At 40.5% G+C, this 22321-nt stretch overlaps 1 protein-coding gene across 1 annotated transcript in view; it reads right to left on the reverse strand.

The window, feature by feature from the left end:
- Nucleotides 1–435: 435 nt before the first annotated feature.
- Nucleotides 436–22321, reverse strand: part of LOC124594171 (putative gustatory receptor 28b) — a 75747-nt gene continuing 53861 nt past the window's right edge. The window contains exon 2 of the mRNA XM_047132527.1: nt 436–475. Within this exon, the coding sequence (XP_046988483.1) occupies nt 436–475 (40 nt within the window). The remainder of the gene's footprint in view (nt 476–22321) is intronic.

Here is a 22321-nt window from a genome sequence, read left to right on the forward strand (position 1 = left end):
TGCATCATGCACAGACGCACCAAGTCCGCCGCTGTAATGGAATAGCAAGCAGCAGCCGCGGCGCCAGAAGACAGAAGTTAAAAGGTATTTGAAGTCTGATTTTTACGTACCCGGGTGACTCGTGAGGACGGGAAGGAGACGGCCTCACCTCAGCAGTCACCTGTGAGCTGGGATGAAGACCTGACAGCCGAAGACTGGCAAGCGGGAGTCCGTGGTTCGAGTTCGGGACACTGGCCTTGCCCCACCGCGCCGCTCCGCTGGTCGACGCACAACACACGCGGCCGCTTAGAGAAGAGAAACACTGGGACGCCACATCCAAGGTATCACCATCCGATGCACGACTTCGCTCGCAATAATTAAACGGGCCACCTCGCGCTGCGCGTCTCCAGTCAATTGGGCGAGACGGCGACACGAGATACACACCGCTACGCGTAATCAGACGCCTCCACCGCCGCCGCCGCCGCCGCCGCCGCCGCTGCCGCAGCAGAAGACTTCACAAACGACACAGCTGCCGCTCTCCGAACCAGAACATCCCGTAAGATACAGTTGTACAAATCTTCAATAAAAGTTATCTTATGTAAAAATGATGTTTCATTCGACCTCATACCCGAGCCAAGGAAGAACCCACCCTGCCCACATGTTGTTAAGAGAGAAAAGATAATTTATTTAATATTTTCACCCTGACAGAATGCTTTAGAATGCTCATCCTGACAATTGACAGCATCAAAAGAGAAAACCCAGTTACATTGAGTGACAGAAGTGTCACATTTAGTAACACAACTGTTACATTTGGGGCCGGCCGAAGTGGCCGTGCGGTTAAAGGCGCTGCAGTCTGGAACCGCAAGACCGCTACGGTCGCAGGTTCGAATCCTGCCTCGGGCATGGATGTTTGTGATGTCCTTAGGTTAGTTAGGTTTAACTAGTTCTAAGTTCTAGGGGACTAATGACCTCAGCAGTTGAGTCCCATAGTGCTCAGAGCCATTTGAACCATTTTGTTACATTTGGTGTCAGAGAAAAAACCCTTGGCTCAATATGAGGTGTGAATGACAGTCACTAAAGGTCCACAGTTAGTATTGTTTAATGTGTGAAAGAATAGGGGTTTGCATATCAGTCGTAATATTTTCTTTATTTCCGATTTTGTTCTCTCTCATAATTTTAAGAGTTTGTCGAAAATATTTAAACATCCTTTTCATTCAGTGTGGTAAGATTGTGTAACTAACAGTTTGTAAAATGATGACACGAAATCGTACAAAGTCAGAGTCAGCACCACAAGCTGTTTCTACTGATGAAGCTATTCAGAGCCTAGTTAATCAAATAGCACATCTTAAAAATGATAATAATGCATTATTTAAGCAGTTGTGTGAGGTTAGGCAAACCAGTTCAATCCGTCCCACCCTAGATTCCTCAGCAGCAGCCTTAGTAACTCCTTTTTCAGGTAAAACTGGCGAGGACACAACAGCCTTGATGATTTAGTAGCAGCTGCAAAGTTAGGATCATGGTCAGATGAACACCTCTTACAAATGACAAAGTTAAGATTGACAGGAGAGGCTAAAGCACACGTCTTATACCATGAAGAAATACGGAATGCTCCAACATTTGAGGAATTGAAGAAAGGATTGCTTAAACGTTTTCAAAAACAGAACAGCTGTAGATTTTATAGGGAACAGTTAAACACTATCACTCAGAGGCAAAACGAGTCGTTAGAAAGCTTTGTAGATAGGATTAGAAAAGTTAATATTAACACCTATCAGTTGACAACTAGTGATGAAGAAAATAACGTTATTTTACAAGAGGCAGAAGATAGAGCTCTGGATACATTTCTACGTGGGTTACCTCCTGAAACGTCCCGTCGTGTCAGGGCAGAGTTTCCTAAAAATTTAGCAGAAGCTGTATCTGTGGCGACAGCTTTTGAAGAAATTGACATTGCCACCAGATACAAGGAGAAGCGAAATATATTTTCAGCAGGAGTACCGTGTTTTAGGTGCGATCGACAGGGACATATAGCAAAAAACTGCAGACAACCTCAATGCACTAATTGTCAAAGAATAGGTCACACATTCAAGGAATGCAGGTCTAAGAAAGTTTTTGGAAATAGAAATCAGTTAAACTCAAACGGGAATGTCGGAGCCGCCGCCAGGCGTTCCCAATAAAATTTCATGCCATTAAGGCGAATGTGAAGGCGGAATGCTGGTTATCTGCTGCCATACAGGATAAAGAGGCAAGGATACTGGTGGATACAGGCGCAAACGTATCAATAGTAAGTAATAAATGTATTGGAGAAAAGAAATATGACTCTCCAAGGTATAGATTGAGTGGAGTAGGAGGAGGTACAGTTAAGTCATTAGGATGTACATCATTGATTTTCTATATTCACGGTGTACAATTTCAGGAAGATGTAGAAGTGGTAACAAAGGTAACTGACGGGTACGACGCGATCCTAGAGTTGGATTTCCTGAATAAACATCACGCTAAAATCGACCTCAGACAGCAAACTGTAGAACTTAGCGGAATAGTGTTTCAGCTAGGTGACACCGCTGCAAAGGGCCCTCTGCCGCAAGATTTCCCTAACCGGAAGGCGAAATCAACTATATTGCGTGCAACGTCCTTGAAGGTTGATTCGCGGGATCAGATACCATCTGGCTCAGGAAAACTTCTCTGGATGACCGTTGACCACGAAGTACCTACAGATACAGTGTGTCTAATAGAGCCTTTAGAGGAAAATGAGGAATTAGATGTATCACATTGTTTTGTACGTGGGAGTGTTGTACGGGTTCAAGACGTTGAGGGAGAAAGAAAAGTACCGGTACATATTGACAATTTCGGACTGGAGGACAAAGAGTTGCATAAGGGAATATTAGTGGCTACAGTCAGTACTTTTGAAGAAGAAGATTTCATTTGGTCAGATATTACTGATGGTCAGAAACCAGACGCCTATAAAACCGCATTGCGCCAGAAGATTGAGCATTTGAAAGGAAAGGATAGAGACACGATAGAAGCAGTTTTAGTTGAGTTCTAAGATTTATTTAATGCAGTAGGTCCATTGCCAGCAACAGACATCACACAGAATAGGATCCCAACAGGAAATAGCCCCCCAGTTTATAGGAAGCCTTATAGAGTTCCGCATGACTTACAGCCAGTACTGGATGAATTTTTTGAACAGCATCTAAAAGATGGAATTATAGAATATTCTGATTCGCCTTATAATTCAAATATTTTAAATATTCCAAAGAAGTCTCCCGACGGTACGAAACGATATAGATTTTGTTGTGACTACAGACACCTTAACAAACAAACTATCTCAGATGTTTATCCTCTTCCAAACATTACAGATATCATTGACAGTTTGGGTAACAGTAAATACTTTTCAACAATCGATCTACGTAGTGGATATCATCAATTGGAAGTTGCTCCTGAAGATAGGCATAAAACAGCATTTTCTACCCCTGGAGGCCACTGGCAATTTAAAAGAATGCCTTTCGGTGCACCAGCAACTTTTCAAAGACTACTCGATGGAGTATTGCGAGGACTCAAAACTCAGCAATGTTGTGTATATCTAGACGATATTATTGTATTCTCCAGAGACATTAATGAACATGCTGTGCGTCTGTGTAATGTTTTTCAGAGACTTAGAAAAGCTAAATTAACATTAAATATGGAAAAATGTAGTTTTGCATTGACAGAGGTTACATACCTAGGGCATGTCATTAGTGAAAAAGGAATTAAAACAGATCCTCGATTAATTTCGGCAGTTAAGGACTTCCCAACACCACAACGCGTTAAGGAAGTACAAAGTTTCATTGGTCTCGCATCGTATTACCGAAAATATGTTCAAAATTTTGCTGAAATTGCCCGACCCTTAACCCAATTATTGAAAAAGGGTGCAAAATTTCATTGGTCTGAAGATTGTGAATCAGCATTTCAAACCCTTAAAGATAAGTTAACACACAGTCCAGTATTAGCCTACCCAGATTATAACAAAGAATTTATTTTATCCTGTGACGCAAGTGGTCATTCAGTAGGAGTTGTTTTGAGTCAGAATATTAATGGCGCGGAACATCCCATAGCCTACGCTTCGAGACGACTAACAACGGCAGAAAGAAATTATTCCACAACGGAGAAAGAATTGTTAAGTGTTATTTATGGTATCAAATACTTTAAATGCTACTTGTATGGTAGAAAATTCAAGGTTATTACAGACCACGCAGCTTTAAAATGGTTGCTTGGATTAAAGGATCCATCTAGTAGTCTTACCCGTTGGGCCCTACGTCTTTCCGAAATGGATTTCGAAGTTATCCATAAACCAGGCAAAAAACACACGAATGCAGATTGCCTAAGTCGGAAAATAGCACTTTTGGAAGCAACAGGCCGAGATACTGAGGACTGGAGAGAGGCACAAGATGAGGATACAGAATGTAAAAAATACGCAACTTAAAAACAATTTTGCTTTGAAGATGGTGTATTATGCCGTAAAACAAAACTTGGACCGCGAATTGTTGTTCCCCAACACCTTAGACAAGAAATAATGGCAGAGGCCCACGATCATATCCTTGCAGGACACGGTGGACAGCGGACAACCGAAAGACGAGTAGCAGAGCGATTTTGGTGGCAAACCAGAAAGCAGGATGTTGCGCAGTACGTTCGTAATTGCATTGCGTGCGCACAACGAGCTGAACTTTCTTGTTCAAAAATACCCTTACAGAGGCTCCCCGAGGCTTCATGTCCATTTCAAATCTGCGGAGTGGATCTCTACGGGCCATTTCATAAAACACCTGCTGGTAATAAGTATGTTCTTACAATTATCGATCACATTTGACGCTATCTAGCTATGGTGAGTCTCCCAGATCAGCAAGCAAATACAGTTGCCCAAGCCTTAGTTAACAACTGGATACTTAAATTTGGAGTACCTGAAGCTATTATCACAGATCAGGGATCTAATTTTATGTGTGAATTAATGAAACAGCCATGCCACTTATTAAAAATACGCAAATTACGCACAACTCCGTTACACCCTCAGTGCAACAGGCGCACAGAAACAGTTCATCGGACAATTGGCAAGATGCTTAGTTATTATATTAACGAACAACATTCTAATTGGGATACGTATTTACCAATAATCGTGTCGGTATACAACGCAAAAATGCATGAAGCAACTGGCATGTCACCTTATGAAGTGGTCTATGGGAAAAAAATGCCGTCCCCTTTTGATGTAATCAGGCAGAAAAACGGAAAAGTCGGAGAAACAGTAAGAGATTTCAGTCGAATGATGAAGGATGTATGGAAAAAGGTTCAAAAATCTAATACGAAGGCTTTGGAACGACAGGAAAGATTAGGTAATACTCAAGCTAAATATCCAAATTACAAAATCGGTCAGTGGGTTATGCTTTCAACTCCTTACATAGCGAAAGGGAAAACGAAGAAATTTGTAACAAATTACAGAGGTCCTTATCAAATTATTGAGATCACGTCACCAGTCAACGTTAAATTGCAACTGCCCACCTGAACTACCATTGTCCATGCAAGTCGTTTAAAACCTTTTAAGGGCGCTCCAGATGTAATTCCTTCAACAATAGTGTCTGCTTTTCCGAAGGGTGGAGGAAGTTCCCGAAGAGGAAGAAAAGTGGCCACGCCGGCACTAATACAGACGTGGCACCATACAATCTTCGACCAAGAGTGCGAATGTCCTAGTTGAATCTTAGTACATATGTAAATAATTAATAAATGATAATGGTTTATTTTTTAAGAAAAAAAAGTTGAACGTAGCAACAGGTAGATCTTGTAGTTAACAATGTATTTCCTCTTTTCTTTATTTTTGTTTTTACTAGCTTCGTAGGTCTATAACCATGTTTGCTTTTTTCAGAAAACGCCATGTAAGCATTTCCTACACAAAACCTATCCTACCTCAATGACTCCCTTGACAGTTCCCTTCTGAAGTCATAAACTCACAGCAAGGCAAAATTGATGCCAATGTTATGATGCAACATGTCTTCAAATTAAAAGGTGAACGCAAAACTAAAATTATAATGCTAGGAACGGGTATATCTGGAACCTTTGTGTTGGTGTTTCCGCTTTGTACAGTTTTCTTTTATTTAAGACGAAAAAATAAGCCAAATAATAATATACCACTTCATCAAATCCCTGTTAACTGGATACCACACTCTTAACTGGTGTACTTCAGCAGTTACTTTTGAGCATTAGTGTATTAATTTTGTTTATTGTACTTCATTCTTTACTAAACAGTCTCTTGTTAACATAAACAATACTGTAGAATAGATATTCTTGCATTGGTATAGGGTAGATTAAACAGCTATTGCTCTGTAATTTTCTAAGTGCAAAATCTATTTTTTGTTTATTCATTGTCATCAAGATTTGTTACACTTATTACAACCATTTATGTAATAACTATGTGATTCCTGAACGTACAGTGCTTTTGTAAAGTGATAAAGTATTTTCCACATACTTAATGTGAAGCGTGTGTAATCTTCTAAGTCGAGAGTTTTTAGTGCTTGTGCTTTTTCCATGTGAAGAGTGGAGGAATGTTGGGTGGTAAATTCGAGGGCGAATTTCTCCGAAGGGTGGAGGAATGTTGAGTGGTACTTAAGTAAATAAATTAGTGAAATCAAAGTGAACTAGAAATTAGAATATAAATGGAAAACTTGGTTTAGTTTGGAGAGTTACATACTGGCACACAGCGGGCACAACAGCAGAGCAGAAGAGACAATGATCATGAAGTCAGCAAGTTCCACATAAGCGGGCACTGTCGATTCAGCCGTCAGGGCATCGCCCGACTGGCTCACGTGTTTCTCAGTTGTCGCATGTGAGCAAAAGCCCTCGCCTACATTCCAAGAGCCAATGACCGACGTTAAGAAGATTCTTCGAGAAGCTTTTCAACGTGACGGAAGAGGCAATGACCGGCTCACGTGTTTCTCAGTCGTCACATGCGATCAGAGGCCCCCGCCTACATTCCAAGAGCCAATGACCGAGGTCAAGAAGATTCTTCGAGAAGCTTTTCAACGTGACAGAAGAGGCAATGGCCGTGAAGTCGTTCACATCCAGTGAACTGAAGTGAATAAATACACAAGACGCGGTGGGCCCGACAGATGAAGACGGGGACGAAGACGAAGACGGAGACAGGGACGAAGACGAAGACGAGAGACGAAGGAAGAAAAGAAGAGTAACAGTAGTTTTCAGTCAGTTTCGGTGCTGAAGACCGTCATGCAAGAAGAGACTGCATCATGCACAGACGCACCAAGTCCGCCGCTGTAATGGAATAGCAAGCAGCAGCCGCGGCGCCAGAAGACAGAAGTTAAAAGGTATTTGAAGTCTAATTTTTACGTACCCGGGTGACTCGTGAGGACGGGAAGGAGACGGCCTCACCTCAGCAGTCACCTGTGAGCTGGGATGAAGACCTGACAGCCGAAGACTGGCAAGCGGGAGTCCGTGGTTCGAGTTCGGGACACTGGCCTTGCCCCACCGCGCCGCTCCGCTGGTCGACGCACAACACACGCGGCCGCTTAGAGAAGAGAAACACTGGGACGCCACATCCAAGGTATCACCATCCAATGCACGACTTCTCTCGCAATAATTAAACGGGCCACCTCGCGCTGCGCGTCTCCAGTCAATTGGGCGAGACGGCGACACGAGATACACACCGCTACGCGTAATCAGACGCCTCCGCCGCCGCCGCCGCCGCCGCCGCTGCCGCAGCAGAAGACTTCACAAACGACACAGCTGCCGCTCTCCGAACCAGAACATCCCGTAAGATACAGTTGTACAAATCTTCAATAAAAGTTATCTTATGTAAAAATGATGTTTCATTCGACCTCATACCCGAGCCAAGGAAGAACCCACCCTGCCCACATGTTGTTAAGAGAGAAAAGATAATTTATTTAATATTTTCACCCTGACAGAATGCTTTAGAATGCTCATCCTGACAATTGACAGCATCAAAAGAGAAAACCCTGTTACATTGAGTGACAGAAGTGTCACATTTAGTAACACAACTGTTACAACAGGAAGCTAACGGAAAAAACTTATCATGAAGCAGGTTAATAATCAGTTAGTACATTATGCAGTGTGGCCAATATTATTGTTAATTTTCTCGACAGTAGTACTTCTCCTCCACTATGTCTTGTACTACATATCCCAATGATTTAAAACAAAAATCTGAAGTTATCTTCTCACTAACTGTATGTGCATCTGAATATAATAAAATACAGAAGAAACTTAAGAAATGGCTACTATTTAATTGATGATTTGCATTAACAGCATAATATTCTTTCCCAATCCAGTACCAATATATAACAGCTTCACACAGATGACATTTGAAGTTCTTAATACAAAGGGCTTTCAAAAAGTTTTGAACAGTCGTCTCTAATTTTTATATTTTTTGTAGGAGCACAATAAAAGTTTTTGTGAACATACTTAGAACATTTAGCTATACATTGAGCCTACTCAATATAGCCTCCTTCAGCTGTGACACATCTGGCCCAACGTTCTTTCCATGATGTAAATGAGCTTTGATAAAATTCTGGAAATGACTTTTACACCATCGCTTGACACAGGAAATGAGATCTTTCTCACAATCAAATGTTTCACCGTGCAGGTGGCCCAACGTTCTTTCCATGATGTAAATGAGCTTTGATAAAATTCTGCAAATGACTTTTACACCATCGCTTGACACAGGAAATAAGGTCTTCCCACAATCAAATGTTTCACCGTGCAGGTGGGCCTTCAGACAACCAAAGAGGTAAAAATGAGACGGAGCCAAATCCCGACTGTAGGGAGGATGAGGAACGATTTCCCAACCCATTTTCCTGATATTCTCCTGCGTCTTAAGGGCTGTATGTGCTTTGGCGTTGTCATGATGTAGTCTGTTGAGCTGACCCTGAAGCTTTGGTCTGTGGGTCTTGATGGCATGTTGCAGCACGTCTAATGACAAACAGTAATGGTCCTGGTTAATTGTGGAGCCAGGTTCCTAAAAGTCAAGGAAAATGACACCACACTGATCCCAGAAGGAGGAGGCCATCACCTTTCGGCCTGCTGTTTGTGAAAGTCTTGGTTTATTCTTCTGAGGGGAGCCCAGATGACACCACTCCGTGGACTGGGTTTTGCTCTTAGTTTCGGACGAAATCAACCACGTTACATCCTGGGTAATGACGCCAAAACACTGTTTCCACTATTCGGTAAAGGTCTTCATGTGACCCTTGCACACACTCTTCCTCATACTTTTCATTTCTCTTGTCAGTAATCTTGTCACCCAACATGCACAGATTTTTCTGTACCCTAGTGACTGTACCAGTGATACCACACTACCCAATGACAAACGAGGCATTTCAGAAAGCTGTCGTATCGTCACACATGTCATTTTGGTTAATTTGATCAATGGTCCCCTTATTCACATCATTCACTGCTGTCAGTGGTCTACTGCATCGTGGATTGTCCAGTAGAGAGAAATCACCTTCTATAAACCTCTGCAACCACCGCTAGATACTGCTGCGATCCACTGTGTCCTCCTCATAAACAGGGAGCAACTTCCTGTCAGTCGATGTGGCAGAGTCATCGCCGGCGTTGAAGAGGAACTCCATCACGACCGTTGTCACAAACCTGACGTCTACTTCACGGTCCACTATGGCTCACCTGTAAATAAAAGAAACTAATTTTATACACCAACGTATAGCTAAATGTTCCAAGAATGTTCACAAAAATTTCATTCTCCCCCTGTGAAAAATGAAACAATTAGAGACGACTGTGCATAAACTTTTTGAACGCCCTTTGTACGCAATTTATGAGACAGTGGTACACACATCACAGGGATTTCAGCAGATGGTGCAAGAAACTCTACTCCTCAGGTAGTGTGCTTCATAGATGAACACATTCACCCTCTCTTCATTACCTCCATTTCTATCATGTTCCACATCCTCTCCTCCCCTACTAGAGATGGTTCATTAATTGGAATTAATCAATTAATAGTAATTACTCTGGTAATTGGTTAGGGATATCCCAATATTTCTTTAATGACAATCAATTTTACATAATCGATTGTCCTTTCCATTAATTATGTCCTATCGAGAAAATTAAAGGACACAAATATTTCCAAGTAGATTGTAAATGTCTGAAAGAATCTGCAAGAGTAATACCAGCTCCTTTTTCAAGATTGCATAGCAGTGTCTGTTATCACTGGCATTTTAAATGATATTGTTCAGAAGAAACAAACACAGAAAGGAGCCAAAGTCGAAGAGTCACAATTACAGTTGCCGACTACTACAGTATACGGTTGGTGTAGCGTTTAGAGACAATAGTTTGATCACAGCAGCAGCAGAGGAGTTCTATCACAGTAATAGCAATTAACGAAGATTTAGTTTCTGAAGTTTGACTCTATTTACACCATTCTGTAGTCAACTGAACATCATCTCCTCTACAATACTGGAAAGACAATCAGGCAGCATATAATGTACTGCATAATGAGGCTCGTAAAAATCTAGCAATGGTCGCTTCATCTTTATTAATGAAAGACTGTTGTCTAAGGGAGGGGACATAGCAACAGCTTCCCATTCAAAATTCACTGTAAACATATCAAATAATTAGAGTTCCTCACTTCACTCCCTGAAACTTTTTGGTATTTGTAATCATATTCCCTACATTTCCTGTCTTAAAATCAACAATATTAATGTTCCTTACTAAGAAATCCTAAATAACCTTTAAATAAACTCGGAAAAATGTAATTTGTGTATTATACAGCTGAGCAACTATTGTAAGTGAGATCTCAGTGGACGTCCCCAGGATAAGACAAAAACTTAACAGGTAAGACGAAGGTGCAGGCTGAGTTTACAGAAAGCTCTTTGTTGCTTCACAATAGTTAATAATCGTTTATTTAACAAGATATACTTAAAACATCAATAACATACAAATCAACAGTAACTGATTTCAGGGTGACAAACCAGGAAGACCAAACGAAAAATAAATGTTTTCTTTTGTTTTTCAGGGCAACTAATGCTTCTTTGAAATAACATGTTAAAAATTCAAAAAAATACAACTCGAGGGCCCTTTGGGCACCCATAAAATTTGACCACTCTACAATTACGGAAAGAGCATTACCATAACAATAGGGGAACCACTCATTAGACAATAAACTTCAAACAAGGAAGTTAGCCCTTATTTAGAAAACTATTGCAAGTCCAGTATTACCATTAAAATAACATCAGGACACTTCTGGCGCTAACAATTTAGAAGCCAAAGGATAACCCCTCTTTTTTTTAAAAAAAAAATGTATGGATTCAGCATTTCACAAAACTGGAGGAGCTTTTTCTCTGAAAAGTACAATTTCGTAGCCCAGATAATAATTCCAACTGAGGTTCTATAAAATTGTCATGGGTAGCAAAATAAAAATGACAGACCATGATCTGAGTGATATTTAACAGATTCAAGATAGACATAAGATTATTTTTAGTAGTGATGCCATATGCATCCCAAGCTGAGACTTTCAGAATATTTAGATGAAAACAGTACCTTTCACATACATATTTATGAGAATTTTAAATGTATAGCCCTTCCAAAATTCAGTAATTTCAAGAACGATGTTTTTATATAGAATATATATTCATTAGAACACAAGTTGTGAACAAATCAATATTGTTCCACAAGGCAAAAATTGGATTTCTTATTTTACATTTTTGGGCACTTATTACTCAGTAATGTTTCATGGGAAAAATGTGAAGAAAATAGTTTTTTGCTAGTATTTATTAATACTACATTCATGCTTAATTTCAAATAAATCTAAGAGGGTCAGGTTGTAGCACTTGTTGGTATGACATGGAATAGTCATGATTATAAAACAATAATCTCCAAACGAATTAATGTGTAAAGCTAAACCTATTGTGCCAGTCAGAATGCTTTATGTGTGGCTCGAAAAGAATGAGTTTTCATCTTCATACTAAAACTAAGAAAAAATTTGGCGGAGTATCAGTAAGATGGGTAACCTTAGATGGGCAACCTTACAGTCCTTTCAAAAAAGCTCTTTAATGGGTTGAGTTTAATATCAAGATATTTACAGAGGTGTCATTTTGTGTAATATCTCTGTGCTCTAAGACATGTGTCAATTGTGGATCACCAAACATCACACTTATTACCACTTGTCCTTCCAACACTCACACTAATGTGTAATATGTTTAAGAAGTCATGGGTCTTTTGTTGGTGATTATGAAATATGAATTAGTTCATAAAATAGTTCTGCAGCTTTGCTTCGGAGCATACTCCTCACTGCACAGGACAAAAGAGAAATTAATGTAAAAATACTGGGTTTCTTGGAATGCTTTAGGCCTACACGACATGTAAATGTATAGTATGAGTGTAATAAAGTAATAAGCAAACTGCTGATGGGATTAAATGTAAAAACAAGGGTTATGAACTTAATTAGTAAAGGCGACTTGTTGTAAGTTATTAAAAAAGTCAAACAAATTACTGAAATGTCATGTCACAAGCGAGAAAGAAAAAATATGTTATTTCATTTTCAAGAATCTGTTGTCACTATAGGAACTGTTGAACATTGGAACATTTCGTTTTCAGCATTTAGTGGTTTACTCTCATAGCGATATGTTACACATTGACTGAATTTGAGACACGAAATAGAGTATAAATATGAGACATATTGTCACATATGCCACTGTAAGCACTGGGAATCTACGTACAAGTGAATGAGTTTTACAGTTGCTTTTGTTTTGACTGCTTTGGTCAAGAGTAAATAAATATTGCAAAATTCTTTCACTAAATCAGATTAATTAAAACATATAAGAATACAAGAAAAGTTAAATTAGGACATAAAATAAATTAATATTTGGTTAAAATGTCCATGATATTCCAACTTCTCAAGTTTGGTTTGTCTAGGTACGTCACATCAGGCCAGCTTTGAAATATGCTTTCAGAACATGGAAGACTAATTCTCTTAGACCTGCTGCCGCTGATTACAGTATGTCGAGCATTGACGGTAAAGGCTACATTCTATATGCTATATGTGGTGCAGGCGAATAGTAATACTGGTGCTTGACGTATCTGAGGTCCATGGAATAAATCTGTAAGAAATTCCGATTTTTAAATCAAAGGTACCCAGAATGGAAAGACTGCTTGCCATTTACAGTAGACCTACTTAGTTCCCTTCCAGTAGTTCATCACCAAAATGATATTTTATCTGTTCCAAAAACCCATGCCAAAAGCATCACTAGATCTATCTCATGCTGATGAGATATATTGTGACTTAATCTTGACAACGGCAACTTTTGTTATAATACATAAAACTTCCATTTTCTTCGGCAAACAAGTTTAACATACGCATATGTTTACTTTTTCCACTCTTCATTTTATTTAGAATATTACTCACGTTAGAGTAGAAGTTTTGTCTTCTGTTCCTATATGTGATGGGTACTCTTGGGTTGGAAGTCCTTACAACCTTTGCTTTCCAGTAATTTTATTTCGCTGGCAGGCTTACCCCAATTTTTCGAGTGTTTATTACCGCTCATCTCCTACATTTTCCTTTGACAATCACCATACTTGAGTGCCATATTCTAACAGGTTAACACAGAAATCCATTATGATGGATGCCAGGCAGGTTGAAACCTCCATCTCTTCCAGAACAGTGAACTGTCACACCAGTTCCCAAAGAGACGAAGAGCTTTCAATAAGTAAAGCAACATATTTTTTTCTCACATAATGTTGGTTTCATTCAGGATTCCAATACACCATATTATTCCCGACTTTCCTGGGAAGGCCTATATGCCAGCATGGTAGCACTCTTATGGTCGACGTCGGAGCCAAAGTCTTGCTGCACCAGTAACCACTTCCACATACTGCTTCCTGCGGAGTGATCCTTCTTTGGGCCAAATAGATGGAAGTCGGAAGGTGCGAGCACGGGCTCTAGTGTGGATGAGGAAAAACAGGCCCATGAAGATCTGTGAGCTGCTCTCGGGTGCTCAAGCATTTGTGACACCTTGCATTGTGGTGGAGACGGAAAAGTTCGTTCGGATTTTCGTGGCGACGAACCCGCTTAAGTCATTTCTTCAATCTTCTGAGCGTAGCACAATACACTTCAGAAATGATTGTTTCACCATGAAGGAGGACAAAAAATACTTGTACAGTGATGTGTTTCAGCGTGATCTGTCGATCGCGTCAAATGAGAGTGTCCGCACTTTTCAACATTGCTGCGGGTAAAAACGCGTGCGGTCGGTCGGCACGCGGGAGGCTGGACAGATTTGCACGAACTTATTGCTGTGACGACAGATTCCTCGCCCAACCACTCACTATGCTTTTGTTCACCGTCACATTTCCGTTGACATTCTGCAAAGCACCTATGAACATTTGCGATGCTCTGGTTTTCTGACAAAAGAAACCCAATGATAGCTCTGTGCTTGGAATGCACCGCCGTTTGAAGACTTGGTATAGCGCCGCCACCTATTGGAACTTCATGAAACTAGAGGCGCTGAAGCATGAATATTCCACGATGTCTCAGAACATATTTCGCATTGAGAAAAAAAGTGTTACATTTCTTACTGAACGGCAATCGTAGTAATTGCAGTGTGGCCTCTGCAACTATAAGGGGCGTCGAACGAATTAGTATGTCTTTCACAGCTGAGTACAGTGACGGAAATGGTAAGAGTTATACCATAAAGCACCAGTGGGATATTTACCAAACTTTGTGCAGATGATTGTCACATAAAATGTATTAAGTAATTAAATTTTAATTCTGTTTGTAGCTGATGTCAATCACAAATGTGAGTATTCGATGTACCATACGTGCGAACAGACTATGAATATTATCTTAATCAAATTATTGTCATACCTGGATGAATACTATGACATCTCAAACCCACTCAATGGGTGACACATGAGAAGTTCTATAAGGGTGGTCTCGAGGACAGCTACGTCCTATAATCTTTCAGCAGATCCTCTGCGGAGACATTAATATTGATCTGAGAGGCACAAACAGAAATGACACTCGTCACTGAACACCACAGAATGTGTCCGCCACGATAGCTGAGTGGTTTTGGACAAACTGTAGACTGCCGGCCGGCGTGGCCAAGCGGTTAAAGGCGCTACAGTCTGGAACCGCGTGACCGCTACGGTCGCAGGTTCCAATCCTGCCTCGGGCATGGATGTGTGTGATGTCCCTAAGTTAGTAAGGTTTAAGTAGTTCTAAGTTCTAGGGGACTGATGACCTTAGAAGTTAAGTCCCATAGTGCTCAGAGCCATTTGAACCAGCCAAACTGTAGACTCAGTACTCGATTTTGGACATACCTCAATGACCGTCATTATGTCGTTGCCCGTCACCCAAAATACAGACAATTTTTCTCGAACTTCCTTGGGAGTGCTTTCCACGACCCGCCTCGTTGCTGGAATGTGTTAAGCGAAGAGAGAAGAAGATTTCCTGTTTGAATCAATGAACATTTGTGAACAATTGAATGGAACACATCAATTTTGAGAAGAGGTGACTCAACATATTCGCAGCGGGGCGCAGAAGGCCTCTGATCAATTACACAACAAGAAAAAAAAAATTAGAAAAAGGAAAAAAAAGTGGTCAGCTTGACGGATTGCCGTTCTACGGGCCCGGGTTCGATTCCCAGCTGTGTCGGAAACTTGTCTCCGCTTAGGGACTGGGTGTTGTGTTGTCTTCATCATTATTTCTTCCCCATCAAGCGCGCAGGCCGCCCAGTGTGACGTCGAATGTAATAAGACCTGTACCAAGGCGCCCGGACCTGCCCCGCAAGGGGCCTACCAGCCAATGACGCCAAACGCTCGTTTCTATTTTACCACAGAATGTTATTCAATGTCAACATCGACCCTTGCTCTACATTGCGAGTTGGCATAGGGCTGCATTTGAAGCATTTGAAACATGACTCGAACAGATCGAACAATTCACGTTACAGTTCGGGAAATCTCGTGTTCAGTTCGATCTTCTGATCGGTCTGCGATCTAGTGACTTTGGCTCGGACTATCACAACGACCTGTCATAGTGTTTTTGTCCCATTACGGATATCAATAGTACAAATATCTGTGAAACAAGGACTGAAATGCATTCTAGGGTGCAGGTCATGCATAACAACTGCATCTAGTAACCAAATAAAAGATTGCCAACATGGTTCAGTCAAACTGTCGAAATACGTTCGTCCCGCGATCTACTGACTCAAAGATGGGTCTCACCACTGTGTTCCATTATCGCGGTAAAAATTACATTCAATTTTTACGATATATTTCGTTTGTTCGGTATGTGACATTTCATTTACATTTCCAGCTACATGGTGTAAGGGGTCCGTAAGCCCTTACTATAAGTTTTGCGACAGCACAGGTCGACACGACAAACAATCGATAGTGTGTGTTGGGTTGCGAGAGCGAGAGCGAGTGTTGAGATAGTAGTAGAGTGGGACCCAGGCTGCGGGCCGGGCCGTGGGGCGGCCGGTGGCCGTAATGCAAGGCCGTACCGACAAAGGGGGTGGCCATCGCCGCGGTTTAACCCCTTTTGTGTTAGAAATATACGGGAAAGTGAACAAGTACAATTACTAGTGTGATTCAGTGATATTTCAGTGCCGATATTTGTATTTTCGCGTCTACCGCGCCGGCATTATTTGGATTGCAGTGTTGGATTGCAGTGTTGGATACAGTGATTAAAATTTGCGTGTGACGATAATGAATAACAAGAGGACTGTGCTGAGATTAGCCGTTATTAATTCTGTACGACGAAGGCAGTGGCTGTCTCCTTACTTTGTGTTTTTGTGATGAATATAGGTTGTTGATTAATGAATCTGTGTTGTCGTTCTTCTTGCCACCAGACATTTTATTATTACAGCATTCGAGAAGGACAAAATGGAATGTAACAACTCCGTAGCAGTCCAATCCGATTGCCAGCCCCATTAGGTACATGGTCACATTAATTGATTCTATTTGGGCTGTTATCAGATCCCGATCGAGCGGGATAAGTCAGTAAGAATAAACCAGAGCGTTACACCCTTGGCTTACCGTGAAAGGACAAGTGCAATTTTCGGACGAATCGTAAAGAACAATAGGTAATTTTATCTTGCTTAACGCAAGGAAAATATCTTTTCAATGTTGAATCGGGACAGAACATAAACTTTAAAATCGCGACAAGAAACAGTGCATTTTTTTGAACAATACGAAGTAATAGCATCTTTCGGTTATGACTAAACTTTTTTTTCTTGCCATATTAGATGAAAATAATAGTATCAACAAACTGTGTTATAATGTGCAAATGCGTAAATCCGCGCGAAAAACTGTGAAAAGTGAACACCAAAGAAAGACACGTGTGAACATTAAAATAGCAAAACGGGCCAAGAATTCGTCACGAAAGCTTTTAAAGAAGTGTTTAGTGGTAATATTTTGACTGAAATTTCTCTTTGAATAGTGAAAATCGGACAGCTTCTTGTGGACCCATAAACTGTTATATGGACGACAATTCGTGTGGCGACGCAATTGTTGAGTGACATCACACAGACACGTGTAGCAGTTGCGCCAAAGAGTTTCAATCTGCGAGGTGATTTCACACGCCCGCCACAGCAAGCCGCGCGACTTTGAGACACCGAGCGCCGTCCCGACACCTAGCAGCTGAACTACAAACTACACCCGCCTGCAGCGCCACGGAGCGGCCGGCTAAGAACTACGACGTCCAACCACAGTCAGCAGCGCGACCTTCACGCGTTCCGGCGGCAGTACATCGCCACACCCACTTCAAACGTCAAAACATCGCGACTCGTGGTAACGTCGGTTGCTGACTGGAGACGACTGATTGACATAACATTAAATTGCAATGTGCCGTTTTCGCGGTAAATAAACGTTTGTAAACTGAATTGCGTGTAGGAAAAGTGCCCAACTGCAATAATTTCCGAAAAGTTTGCGAAACATTCTCTGAAATATAACATACTTATTTATGCATACTACGCTGTCTAAATGATAATTATACAGATATCCTTATTGTTTTTGGGGGATTTTATATGTATAGATTTTATGAATGGTATGATTTATCTTATTTGAAACATTTTACATAAACTGTGTAGGTGAAAATTAATATGTGAAGTGATTAAGTAGTTAAGGTGTAGGGAGCTAGCAACTCTTTTGCTGGTATACCAAGTGGCGACTGGTACACTCCCAGCTGGGTGAGACTTTATTTCTAATTTCAAGTGTCACTCCTCTACCATCTTTCTCTATCCTTAGGTTAAGAAAGTTAGTGTGTAGTAGTTAGAATAGGTAGTGGTTGTACAAATGATAGCTAGGAATCTTGTAGCAAATTTATAGTTCACTCATATATGGAGAAGTAGTTAAGGTGTAGGGAGCTAGCAACTCTTTTGCTGGTATACCAAGTGGCGACTGGTACACTCCCAGCTGGGTGAGACTTTATTTCTAATTTCAAGTGTCACTCCTCTACCATCTTCCTCTATCCTTAGGTTAAGAAAATTAGTGTAGTAGTTAGGATTGGTAGTGGTCATCCAAGTAATTCAGTCAGGAACCATGTAGTAAATTTGTAGTAGTTGCTGTTGATATAGAGTGTGAGATGTCAGAGAATCAATAACTTAAAAAAGCTCAGTTTACTGTGAGTAAATAACCAAAATTAATAATGCCAGAAGGAACAAAATGAGAACCATATCAGAAAGCGAATGTTTACATAATGTCGTGGTAAGCTAATTGGTTCAACAAGAATTTGGGTAATCTTATAGAGTTGTTTTATGAGGCATGAAAAGGTCAAACTGTTGTATGAAAATTGAAGTAATGTATCAGCTTGTAAGTAGATGAACGTATAAAGAAACAAGTACACAAGGAGATAGTTGTTCGGATAAATGATGTGAAATATGATGAATGGAGAGGCTAAGGAGCCTGAAGTAGTATTTTTATGTGGTTATTGCAGCGAATATGGAGAGTTGATGTAGGTTGAAGATGGTATGAGACGTTTGAAGCATTGAAGTATGTCATTTAGCACATGAGCAACATCTGTTTGCAAGTTATTTGTAGGTATACATGTTTATCTGAAGTATGCTGATAAAACAAAGTGTAACTAATGAATAATTAGTAATTCATGTATCCAATTAGCTATCAGAGTCAATTATGGTTATACGTAGGTCAAGCTTTAGAAGCAGGATTCTGGCACTGAGTAAGGAATGACAAATATCCATATAGTGGATTTGAATTAATGTGAATATAACAGGAAATATTGTACCTCTCATCTAAGCTTTCTTGATAACAATTCACATATGGCAGTAAGGTTTGGCAAAATGAAATGATCAGTAGTTTAAAATATTTCATTGGGTGACCACATTAGTTGTAGTGTTGCAAAATAATTATGTAAGACATGCTTAGCGGTACAATGTATCATTTAAATTTATGGAATCTGTAATGAATAAGTTGTGAATTTCTTCCTTAACTTTTATGTGTGTTGGCCAAGTGAGTTATAAATTAGAGTGATAGTAGTATGGACGGCACAAACCCCGCTGAAAGGACGGCATACCAAAGGGGTAGGTGGCATTCAATGTATAAATGTCATATTTTGTCTCAATTTCAATTTGCTTGTGTTAAAGATTTAAATAAGTTGCGATTTTTTCTTCTTTAACTTTTATATGCGTTGGGAAGGGAGTTATAAGTTAGTGTGGTAGTAGTATGGACGGCACAAACCCCGCTGAAAGGACGGCATACCAAAGGGGTAGCTGGCATTCAATGTATAAATGTCATATTTTGTCTCAATTTCAATTTGCTTGTGTTAAAGATTTAAATAAGTTGTGATTTTTTCTTCCTTAACTTTTATATGCGTTGTGAAGGGAGTTATGAGTTAGTGTGGTAGTAGTATGGACGGCACGAACCCCGCTGAAAGGACGGCATACCAAAGGGGTAGCTGGCATTCAACTAGTTTCTTTCCGTGTCTTTGCTATAGCAAGTTATAACAGATATGTAGTTAATGACTCGTACAAACCTTTGAAAGTGAAGAGTTTTTGGAAATTTTTGGTAAGATAAGTTAATAAAAAAAAGTATTTACCATGCTATGTTAAGTAAGTAGGATTGATGTTGTGTGTTATTTGGACAATGCCATATTTTTGAGATGTAATAACTTTTTGTAGAATATTATTGTAGAGGCAGCCCACTACCGGAGTCAAGGTTTTTCTTGGTGATTGTAATTTCATTACTTATTTGCACTGCGTGTTTTGTTCATATGTAGTGATGTCTAATTCCCCAGCCGATTCTTTTACGCCTGTGGCTTCAAAGAAGTTTTCGAGGGCGGGGATGTAAGGGGTCCGTAGGCCCTTACTATAAGTTTTGCGACAGCACAGGTCGACACGACAAACAATCGATAGTGTGTGTTGGGTTGCGAGAGCGAGAGCGAGTGTTGAGATAGTAGTAGAGTGGGACCCAGGCTGCGGGCCGGGCCGTGGGGCGGCCGGTGGCCGTAATGCAAGGCCGTGCCGACAAAGGGGGTGGCCATCGCCGCGGTTTAACCCCTTTTGTGTTAGAAATATACGGGAAAGTGAACAAGTACAATTACTAGTGTGATTCAGTGATATTTCAGTGCCGATATTTGTATTTTCGCGTCTACCGCGCCGGCATTGTTTGGATTGCAGTGTTGGATTGCAGTGTTGGATACAGTGATTAAAATTTGCGTGTGACGATAATGAATAACAAGAGGACTGTGCTGAGATTAGCCGTTATTAATTCTGTACGACGAAGGCAGTGGCTGTCTCCTTACTTTGTGTTTTTGTGATGAATATAGGTTGTTGATTAATGAATCTGTGTTGTCGTTCTTCTTGCCACCAGACATTTTATTATTACAGCATTCGAGAAGGACAAAATGGAATGTAACAACTCTGTAGCAGTCCAATCCGATTGCCAGCCCCATTAGGTACACGGTCACATTAATTGATATCTATTTGGGCTGCTATCAGATCCCGATCGAGTGGGATAAGTCAGTAAGAATAAACCGGAGTGTTACAATGGGCACTCAGCAGATCACACTTAAATGTCTGGTAGAGGGTTCATCGAACCACCTTCACAGTAATTCTCTATTAAGAACCTTCATGGCCCATCGAACGTAGGCCGGTGTGAGGTGGAGGTTACACCATTAAGTTAAGTAACGGTTTAGACTTTGTACATGTGTACTGTTTGTGTTTCCTTTTTTTTCGTTTATAAATGTATAGCTATGGTGTTCTTTCAATCATTGACAAAGGTCTTCATAGGCACTTGTGGGTTTTATTGTTCTGAAGAAGGTGTAGTTATCTACGCCGAAACCTAGGTTAACACTAGGTACTTTTTTCGCAATCGAGGTGGGTTTCTAGTTTTTTAATAAATTCTCTACTATATCATTCCCTAACAACGCGCTGAAAAAAAGACTACTTATATCTTTCCGTGAGGGTTCTGATTTCTCTTATTTTACTACGATGATTTTTCTCTCTATGTAGGTAGAAGTCAACAAAATATTTTCGCATTCGGAGGAGTAAGTTGATGACAGAAATTTCGTGGGAAGATGATAACGCAACGAGAGACGCCTTTGTTTTAATGATGTACACCGCAAGTCATGTATCACCCCCACGAGACTCTCTACCCTATTTCTCGATAGTACAAAACGTGCTGCCCCTCTTTGAATTTCTCGATGTACCCCATTAATTCTGTCTGGTAAGGATTCCACACCGCTAGGCAGTACTCCAAAAGAAGACGGACAAGCGTAGTGTAAGCAGTCTCTTTACTAGATCAGCTGCACCTTCTAAGTGTTCTGCCAATAAGACGCAGTCTTTGGTTCGCATTCCCTGCAACGCGTTCTGTGTGTTCTTATCAAATTAAATTGTCCGTAATTATAATTCCTAGGTACTTAGTTGAATTTACGGCCTTTACATTTGATTGATCTTTCGTGTAACCAAATATTAACGAATTAATTTCAGCATTCATGTCGACGACCTCACAGTTCTCATCATTTAGGATCAAATGCAAATTTTTACCTCATACAGATACATTTTATAAACAGTTTCGCAAATTTGTTTTGATCTTCTGATGACTTTAATAAACGATAAACGACAACAAAATCTGCAAAATCCCTAAGACGGTTGCTAAGATTGTCTCCTAAAGCGTTTATATCCCAAAGAACAGCAGAGGGCCTATAACACTACCTTGGGGAACGTCAGAAATAAATAAATGTTTTACTCGATGATTTTAAGTCAGTTACTACAAAGTGTGACCTCTCACGCAGGAAATCACTAATTCAGTTTGTAAGTAACGTGAATAAAAGGACGCTATGTGCAAGAAGCATGAAGCGCCCTTTGAATGTGTCCTGATAGCTGAAAGAGCCACGCGCACTTTGAAT

The sequence above is a fragment of the Schistocerca americana genome, chromosome 2 (genome assembly GCF_021461395.2).
Source record: "Schistocerca americana isolate TAMUIC-IGC-003095 chromosome 2, iqSchAmer2.1, whole genome shotgun sequence".
Lineage (NCBI taxonomy): Eukaryota > Metazoa > Arthropoda > Insecta > Orthoptera > Acrididae > Schistocerca > Schistocerca americana.